Here is a 10,659-nt window from a genome sequence, read left to right on the forward strand (position 1 = left end):
AGAGACGGGGTTTCACCATGTTGACCAGGATGGTCTCAATCTCTTGACCTCGTGATCCACCCGCCTCGGCCTCCCACAGTGCTGGGATTACAGGCTTGAGCCACCGCGCCTGGCCTCACAAGAATTTTTTTTAAGTATTCTTCCTATGTCCCAATTAAGTATGTTCCCCAATAACATTCAGTACATACTTATAGTGAAAAGTACCTTGTTTATTGGAAATGCAAATTTAATCAGCACTCCCGAATTTTATAAGGCAACCTTAAACTGGAAGTTTAATGCAGGGTGAATCGGGGACTGAACTGGATAGCTTTCGGTCCTCTTCTAAGTTAGATTCTGTGATGCTTTGCATACTCAAAAACCTACTTCCCTTAGGTGGATTTTTCAAGTACCTTTTCAAATGGTAAGGACCTAATCAAAACTGAATGAATGAGCTGTGTGTGGTGCCTCCAGCCTGTAGTCCTAGCACTTTGGGAGGATGAGGTTGGTGGATCCCTTGAGCTCAGGAGTTTAAAACTAGCCCGGGCAATTTAGTGAGACCTTATCTCTACAAATTTTTTTTTAAAAATTAGCCAGGCATGTTGGTGTGTGCCTGTAGTCCCAGCTACTCGGGAGGCTGAGGTGGGAGGATTGCTTAAGTCCAGCAGGTCGAGGTTGCAGTGAGTCTTGATCATGCCACAGCACTCCAGCCTGGGCAACAGAGCCAAACAATTAACGAATGAGGTAATAATGATTCTTATTGTAAACCCAATTTTTAAGAAATACAACCATCTTCACTTCAGAAGAGGAGGATGTTTATTTCACGTCTACATCCAACCCCAGGGAAAAACAAACAGGAAAATAAGCTCATTCCATGGAGGAGGGTACTCCTTCCCTCAGTTTTAAAGGGAATGTGGTTGTTGCCACCTTATCCTAGATAAATTGATTACTGCACACAAAGAATAAAGGGCTGCCCTCAGGACATCAGCCAAAGGTACCACCTCCCACCAATCCCTTGGTTACCCAATAAATATGAATTCAGTTGCATATGAGCTCCTAAAGTAACTAACACTTTAAAAACTGTTAATCTGCTACAGAAAGAGATAGATACCTCATAAAGTCTTGATTTTTCACTAAGTAGGTTACATATATTCTGATAAGGGCCTGGTTAGGGAGACACTAAAAAAAAAATTCTTTTTCTTAGAAGAGAAAAAAAAGACAACAAAAGAAAAAAAAAATCAAAAATGAACAAAAAAATACTTCCTTTGGACTATTCTAAGCCAATCCTGAATCAATGACTATGGCTGGAATGAAATGAAGAGGGAAATCTGTATCTGCTCCCTAAATTTATCAGTAGGGTTCCTTTTTTTTTTTATTTTTAAAGATGAGGTTTCACCATATTGATCAGGCTGGTCTTGAACTCCTGACCTCAGGTGATTCACCCACCTCAGCCTCCCAAAGTGCTGGGATTACAGGCGTGAGCCACCGTGTCCAGCTATAAGTAGGTTTCTTGAGGGTAATATTATTTGAGAAGATACCTAAAAAGTAAAGTTTGGTTTAAAATGGTTGTTTCTGTTCGGGTGCTATAATCACAACACTGTGGGAGGCCAAGCAGGATGACTGCTTGACCCCAGGAGTTCGAGACCAGCCTAGGCAATATAGTGAGAGCCTGTCTCTCAAAAAAAAAAAAAGAATTGCAAAATTGGGAATTCTCAAATAAGATGATTGACCTGTCAGAGTGAATCAAAAAAAAAAAAAAAAAAAAAAATTTGTGAAGCATGGTGGTCTGGACATGTAGTTCCTGCTACTTGGGAGGCTGAGGTGGGCGGATCACTTACGCCTAACAGGGCAAGGCTGCAGTGAGCTGTGATTGTGCCATTGCTCTCCAGTCTAGGTGACAGAGCAAATAAATAAATACAATGAAATGGCTGTTTGTACAGAAAAACTAAACAAGAAAAACTGAGACAAGAGAATTTAAAAAAAATAAACACCTTGTAGTTATTTCAGGTGAGAGTTTGAATACTTGTTTATCTAAACAATTTTTACCTTTTCCACTTTGCTATGCCTGCAGAGGCCTCAGCTATTTTCCAGAGATCTGTGCTCTCCTGCTGGTTTGGGAACTCCAGGTAATTTCAACAACGCTCACTCCCACTCCCTATTACATAATTCAGGTGTGCCTCTGGGAAAAGCCATTCCGATCTTTGTCCCTACCCACATAATCTTTGGTGGTGAAGGTGTGGCCTAGGGTTAATTTTCAAAATGCCTGAAGATATGAAGCTATGACACCAAAAAGCAAGAAAAAAATAAAGCAAATGCCAATTATTTAAAATACTCCTGGAGACAGAGGGGACCCAAGATATCTTTAATTGACGGGTTCCTGAATGCCTGTCCGTGGATCTACAAGTTGTCATTGACCTGCAGCAGGAATGAAAAAAAACAACATCACACTAAATTTTTCATGAAGCTTAATTTATCAATATAAAGAAACTGTCCTTTATTCTTATTTCCTCCCTACGTTTTGGTGTAAAAATATTCTTTCTTCTATGAAATGTGATGGTAGTACAACTTTCAAATGTTAGGCTTATTAGGCAATGCTAAGACTCAAACTTTTAAAATCTATTTTAATAGTCAGTGAATTTCCCAAAACCACCTACACTGGTCAAGTGGACTTCCTCAAGTTCATCACTGAGGTGGCACAGGGAGGTAAGGTGACTTGCCCAGAGTCACGTGGAGAATGGGTGGGCTGGAACTTGAGGCTTTGGCTCCAGCCCAGCGTCTGTCTTGCTATATAGCACGCTGTCCCTCCAGTGAATTGGATGCCAGGGCCCAGACCTCACTCGGAACAACTACGCCGCTTTGAACTCTAGTGAGTCTGGCACAAATGTCTGGACTCCTAATTCAAGGATTAAAAATGCCAAACACACTTGAGTGCGGTCTTTGGATTAAAACAAGCTTGGAGAAAGTTGGACCTAATGAGCATGGAGGACTTTGCATCGGAACTCTTTTCGTCAGTCAAGCTGCCAGAAATGCTCTCTTCCCACGCACAATAGAGAACACTGTAATGTTTTCCTCATATAGCTTACAACGTAATTGTAAGAAGTGTGGCAACATTAATGACAAACAGATGGCAAATTAAGTCTTCTTTGTCATAGGACAAATAACTTAAAAATATGGAGTTTTATTGGTAAACAATGTCAGCATTTTCTAAGCGGATTTTTATTTTTCCTAATGTAGAAAAAAATGTGCATTCAGCCTGAATGCATTAGCAATTGATTGCTCCAAATGCTGACCTTCAATACAAGACAACGTGCTGGAATTAGATCTAGAAGGGATAAAGTGAGCAATTTTATAACTTAATGCGAAATCAAGTCTCTTCTTGTCTTAATTAAACATAGGAGAGGAAAAAAACCCAACTCTTATTTATAGTAATGCCATTCTATTATAATATTCCCTTAACATTGAAGTGTGAAAGGATGCTTTTATCATTTAGCAGAGCAAGATCTGCAGCTATACTCCTCAATTATTTCATAAACATCCATCAAGCTTCCTCAAGGCCGAAAGCTACTCTGTGGTAATGACAGAAAGCGCACTTATGCTGGGCTTTCCATATATTGAGTGGGTAGAGAGTTCTAAAACATAAAATCATTAGTGGTCAAGTAACTCATTTCCTTGGTAGAACACACGATTAGTCAGTCATCGATTCAAAGGCGCATAAACAGCCCTCTCTGTGCTAGTCATTTAAAAACTCTGTCGTCTGAATTTAAAAAGCAAGTCTTAACAGTCAACAAACTGTCAAGGAATACTTAATACAATGCACCATGCCAAAAATTACACAGGAAACCAAGAAATACATGAGGCAGGATGATGCCATTTGGGTTAAAATTAGCAAGAAAGCACATATATATGTATGGCCTTATGTGGTTAAACTGAAAGCTCTACACCAAGACATTAATAACAACCAACCTTTGGTGATGGGTTCTGGGTGACTTTGGTATTTTCCTTTTTGCTTGACTCCATGTTATGAGCCATGGTAAACGACTATGTATTGCTTTAAAGGGTTTTTATGTGTTGCTTTTTGAAGAAGATATACAAGACACAGTCCCTGCTTCTGCTATTTTGGGAGTCAACAATCCTGATGGGGAGGAGTGAGGGAGACTGGACTTAAGAGGGACTGACTACAGACATCATTTGTTTCTTTTCTTACCCAGCTTATCAAAAGCCATATTTTCAAATTTACAATGCAGTAAGTTGAGCCGAGATTCCACGAACATTCCAAAATGGAATTTGTTCAACTACTAACACTCAGTGGAAATGAAGACTTCTATAGGCTTGTCAATCCTCCATTTATAATGGTTTCTGTGGCAAAATGCATTTTAATTTCCAATATATAACTTTACAGTTGAATTTTTGGAAAATTATTCAGAAATACGGGAAGCACTTAATGCTTGCCTTGGTGTACAGAAATAATAACTCAGGCTTACTGCTTACTTGCTGCATGCTTTATTTCATTTCACCCTACAACAGCCTCATGTGGGAGATTTTATTATTACTCCCATTTTACAGATATGGAAACCAAAGCACAGAGATCACAAAACTTATTAAGGTCAATAATATGCAGAGCAAAGTTTGAAGCCAGACAGTCCAGGTCCACATCCTGCCACCCAGCTCCTTCTAATCAATTACCTGCCAGTTTTCATGTGCTGTGGGTGTGGCACATAACAGTGATTAAAATGTTTTGATGGTGATAAGTCCAGATAAGGTAAACATATGTCAGTATTAAGACCAAATAAAATAAAAACTCACAACTGAACATAACTGCTTTCGTATAAGTAAATTAAAGGAAGCCCTGCACAGGTATGTGGAGCAAAAGTCAATAGATTTTTTTCTGCAAAGGGCCAGAAAGTAAATATTTGAGATTTTGCAGAGTCTGTTACAACTACTTAGCTCTACTACCGTAGTGTGAAAACAACCAGAGACAATCACTAAACAAATGAGCATGGTCGTGTTTGAACAAAACTGCTGTTAAAACAATGCTGGTGGGAAGATTTTGTCAGCCATAGGTCGCCACCCTGATCCACAAGTTATATAAGTAAATAATAATGTAATGCGTATTTCAAAATTGCTGAGCGTAGATTTTACATGTTTACACCACACACAATAAGTATGTGAAGTGATGGCTATGTTAATTAGCTTGATTTTATTATTCCAAAATGCATATACATATTAAAACATCACATTGTTGGGCAGGGTGGCTCACACCTATAGTCCTAGCAGTTCACAAGGCCTAGGCAGGTGGATTGCTTGAGCTCAGGAGTTTGAGACCAGCCTGAACAACATGATGAAACCCTATCTCTGCAAAAAATACAAAAAATTAGCCAGGCATCATGGTATGTGCCTGTAGTATAGCTACTCGGGAGCTAGACTGAGGTGGGAAGATCACCTGAGCCCAGGAAGCGGAGGTTGCAGTGAGCTGGGATCATGCCACTGCACTCCAGCCTGGGTGACAGAGGGAGACCCTGTCTTAAAAAAATAAATTAAAAATAACATTATATCCCATGACTGTATATGATTACTCTTTGTTATTTTAAAAAAAATAAATAACTTTGGAAGGCCAAGGAGGGCGGATCATGAGGTCAGGTGATCGAGACCATCCTGGCTTACATGGTGAAATCCCACCTCTAAAAAAGTAAAAATAAAATTAAATAATAAAAATAAAATAAATTTACTTGTTTATTTATTTATTTATTTATTTATTTAGAGATGGAGTCTTGCTCAGTCTCCCAGGCTGTAGTGCAGTGGCACGATCTTGGCTCACTACAACCTCTGCCTCCCAGGCTCAAGCAATTTTCCTGCTTCAGCCTCCCAAGTAACTGGGATTACAGGCATACTCCACCATACCCCACTAATTTTGCATTTTTAGTAGAGATGGGGTTTCATCATGTTGGCCAGCCTGGTCTCAAACTCCTGACCTCAAGTGACCCACCTGCCTCAGTCTCCCAAAGTGCTGTAAAAATAAAATAAATTTTTAAAATGATGCTATTATAATGTAGCCAATAAATCCAACTACATCTGTTAATCCTTGAAAGCAGAAGTTTACACAGATATTGATACAATTCCCTTACAGTAAGTAGGGAACAGCAGAGTACTGGTCAGAATGGTGCAAATGCTTTGGAATAATGCTGTTAATTATTTAATAGTATTGTTTGCTAAATACCTGTTAAGTTGAACCCCCCCTACTTACCAGCGATGGGATAGGCAGTCCCTGCAAAAGTTATTATTGCATAGGTTCCAGGGCTTTTAACAATAGTCAAACAAGCAGTCTAAGTAATCATAGTATGCCACTGATGTGAAAACTATTCCTCCCCAAGCTTTTTGGGTTAAATTTCTAAGATGCGTATTCCATCAGTGGCAAAGACTCCACTTTTTAATAGGTCATCCATGACACTTTTGGAAGACATCGTCAGCATCAAAGGTAAACTTTTTGGCACTATTACATAGATTTAACACAGAGCTTTGCATGTCCAAGACCAACTCTCACAATCGTTTCACTAGTGTATCTTTACATAGGTGCATCAAACAAAACTCTTCCATCCTATAGGAACTTAAGCAAATATCACAGCTCCCTGCTGATAACGACGTCAACACATATTTGAATCAAATTTCCATTCTGCAGTTTTTAAAGCTCTATAAAAAATGACATCTGGCAATCTAAAATTAATACATAAAGAACAACTCAAGAATGTCAGGCATTCTCAATAGTTGATCTTCACTTCTCACATTTCCTTTAGTATACATTAAAATGCAGAAAAACTGGCAAAAATTTTAAGCCTTTTAAGTCCAGACTTAAACGCCTCTGCTTTGTAATCAGGACGCATTATTGGTAAAACTCTTTGCAAACCAGGACTTCTCCTAGGAAGAGCAGAGGTTTTAGATACCACGTGCATGACTAGAGCATGTCAAAGGGACAATATTATGGATTAAAACAGATAAATACTGGTTGCATCTTTACTTTGTGAAATGCCAGGAGAATAATCTGGCACCATCTTTGCCCTTTGCACAGCCAGAACTCAGCGATATAAACATACAAAACCTCATTCTGAAATGCTGAAAATGATGTGCGCACACAGCATCCATCCAGACTTTCAGATGGCTCTTTTCTCAAGCCAGGAATAAAGCCCCAAGTTCAATTTTTATTTTTTATAATAGAGACAGGGTCTCCCCACATTGCCCAGGATAGTCTGGAACTCCTGGGCTCAAGCAATCCTCCTGCCTCAGCCTCCCAGAGTGCTGGGATTGCACAGGTGAGCCACTGCACCCAGCATAAAGCCACAATTTAACTGTGGACATCATAGTACCACTTAGAAATGTCCAAAGAAGCCCATAAAGGATACAAAAATGTAGTCGTCCATGTATCTCTTCTTTAGATTCTCCACGATGGAGTTCTCTGTGATCTTGGAGAGCAGCACCATGTCGTCCACACCACTGTGCTTGACATTGTGGCTTTGCCAGTGGTACCGGTAGGCGCCTTTGCTTCCCTGAGAACATAAAACACACAATTAGTAGGATAGTTTATTTTCCCCTGTAGTAACAATGAGAAAATGCTGCTAATTTCCCAAATACAATGTCGTAGATTGAGCCGTGCAGAGACAGCTTCTGCAACTAGTAAGATGAGGATTCAGGTTCCAGCTCTGCTACCTACAGACTAAGTAAAGTGGGGGAAAGTCTCCGAAGCTCACTGTGTCACTGAAGCGTCTCTTTTCTCACTTGCAAAATGGGAGACAGACCCACTTCATAAAGTTGTTGTAAGGATTAAATAAAATAACATGTGTGAAGTGTTCAACAGTGTCAGGAATAGAGAACACAGGGTCAGTGGTCTCTGATGTCTGCTTCCATCATACTGTTTCGTTGAATTTGCCTGTGAAAATAAGCAATGACATAGAAACTTCCTAGTCTCATTTTGCAAAAATCATAGGACATAACCCAGAAGTGAAAAGAATATGTATCACACAATGACTGCGTCACACGGTCGTAATTTCTCCAGTTATCTAAATTACTTTCCCTTCATAAACTTATCACTATCATACGTGCCATACCGGCCTTCTATATTCAAAAGATAGGCTACATTTTTATGAGTGATTACTGATCTACCAAAGAGGACGTAGACAGGACTCACAAAACGACATCACGGAACACACCCTGGAGAGGAAGACCTCACCCCCATGTGGGCCCCTTGGGTAGATGAAGCTGCGGCCCTTATCTATGTATGGGATCCAGCTTAACATCAGCGGTGGCTTCCCAACGCTCTGTAGCCTGCAGGGCTTCCTTTCATTTGGCATTTCCATAGTGGGGTCCCCCACGTGTTGAGCTCTGTGCCAAGTTCTTGTGGCACACTTGGGGAGCTTAAAGTCCCATGAAGACATCTAGATAATGACGGAACAAAGTGATTCATGAGCGCTTGGGGAGTTCAGCACTTGGGAGCTCAAAGTCCTTTGAAGGACACCTAAATAATGATGGAACAAAGTGATTCATGAGTCAGTAACGGTCAACATAAACACACATAAAATGGGTGTTCCAGGAGTGAAGGGTGGGCCACTTTGTCCTGGGAGAGGCAGAAGAAATGACCTCCCAGAAAAGGAGCCATGTGAAGTAAGTCTAAGATATTTAGAATTTGCCAAAGGAGACCAGAGGAGGAAGGACATACATTATCATCTACATTTATCAAGCAAAAAAGCTAGTAAGTACAGAGTAATGGCAAATATTACATGACAATATTGGAAGATCCTCCCTTGCCTTTAAACACTTGCATTCTACTGGGAGTGTCACCACTGGGTAAGTGCAGCGGACACTGAACTGAGTGAGACTCGCCCCTGCCCCCGCCCTGCTCACTGCTTGGGGGAGTTTGAATGAAGGAGAGAAAAATTCTGAATAAGAGTATCTACAAAGGCCAACTGCTCAGACATCAAAACTAGGATGAAAAAAGGATGAACTAGGCTTTTTTTTTTTTTTGAGGCGGAGCTGCACTCACGTTACCCAGGCTGGAGTGCAATGGCGCGATCTCGGCTCACTGCAACCTCCGCCTCCTGGGTTCAGGCAATTCTCCTGCCTCAGCCTCCTGAGTAGCTGGGATTACAGGCACGCACCACCATGCCCAGCTAATTTTTTGTATTTTTAGTAGAGACGGGGTTTCACCATGTTGACCAAGATGGTCTCGATCTCTTGACCTCGTGATCCACCCGCCTCGGCCTCCCAAAGTGCTGGGATTACAGGCTTGAGCCACCGCACCCGGCCTGAACTAGGCTTTTTGAGAGGAGAAGATAGAAAGAAGATGCAAGTCATTTCAAATTTTATTTTAAAAATTCATTACATTGCTTACTTTTTTTTCCTATGGGAAACACAGATTCTCTGCTAAGCACAAGTTCTAAGAGGCCCTGTGAAAAGCCGTCTTTTAAAATCAGCCAAGACGGGGCTATCATAGGAAAAGTGTACCATGTGATGGGTTCCCACTCTGGAAAGGGGTTCTGGAAGGCTTCCCGCCCATGCTGTCTTGCAGAGGAAACCTCTCTATATCTGGCATTCTCAGAACCACATGCAGCATCAATTCTACAAAATTACCTCAGACCTCACCACTCCTTCTTCCTCTTGTGGCAAAGCAGAACGAGAAAAAAGCGTTGGCCACAGCATGACTCACTAGATTTCCATTGAATGCCCATGGTCTGCTTCCAGCCACACAATTCCCAGTGATTCCTCCTCTCCTCAACTCCCCACCGTTTTCAGCTTTCTGGGCACCCACAGATACTCTGCACAGAAAACTAAAGTTCTAGAGTAACCAACCTGCAGGTTGGTTGGTTGGTTTTTAACTCTCATAGATACCTAAAAATGTACCCACAGTTGAACAAAACACAAAGGCACTTCTTCAACTTCTGTAAGGGACAAGAAACAGAAATGCTCCGTGTCATGGTGTGTGTATTTCTACTGATCCACAAAAACTGCCTTCCCAGCATAACCCCAAGTCTGTCTCAATATCAAACCCTAAGGTCTTTTCTCTGCCTCACTGCACAGAAACACATTTCTGATTGCCCCACCTCAGAGGCCATTTCCTCCTCTTTCTCATGGTAGTTATTCCCTAGAAGAACTACACTCAGGGTGGAGAGTTCACTGATCCTCATGGTTCCAAATATCACTCGACACTGAAGACTCCTAGCCCCAGTCTCCAGTATTCAAAGAGGACTCATTTTCCAGTCTGCTATCTACAACAAGGCAACAGTGGTGACAATATGCAAAGCAATGAGTTATTTGATTTGTGGAGGGTGTTCTACCTACTACTGCCACCAATCCTAGGAGAGAGGGGTTAACATTCCCATGCCACATACGAGGAAACAGATCTCCAACTAGCAAGTAGCAAAGGCAAGATGCGAACCAAAGATTCCATGACTATGGATGCATCCAAACATGTTTTCTTCACAGTCTCATGAATGAATGACTTACTGGATATTTCTACCTAAGTTTAACATGACCACAGAATGACAGACTGTCTCCAAAACAAAATGTCTCATTAAAAAGACCTATAGCCGGGCACGGTGGCTCACGCCTGTAATCCTAACACTTTGGGAGGCCGAGGTGGGTGGATCACCTGAGGTCAGGAGTTCAAGACCAGCCTGGCCATCATGGTGAAACCCCACCTTT

The 10,659-nt window shown here is 41.2% G+C and overlaps 1 protein-coding gene across 1 annotated transcript in view; it reads right to left on the reverse strand.

Moving 5' to 3' along the window:
• Positions 1–10,659, reverse strand: part of MYO1E (myosin IE) — a 230,912-nt gene that overhangs the window by 123,304 nt on the left and 96,949 nt on the right. Inside the window, exon 2 of the mRNA XM_037739750.1 lies at positions 7,368–7,511. Coding sequence (XP_037595678.1) covers positions 7,368–7,511 — 144 coding nt within the window. The remainder of the gene's footprint in view (positions 1–7,367; positions 7,512–10,659) is intronic.

This window comes from Cebus imitator, unplaced genomic scaffold, assembly GCF_001604975.1.
Source record: "Cebus imitator isolate Cc_AM_T3 unplaced genomic scaffold, Cebus_imitator-1.0 Scaffold74, whole genome shotgun sequence".
NCBI lineage: Eukaryota > Metazoa > Chordata > Mammalia > Primates > Cebidae > Cebus > Cebus imitator.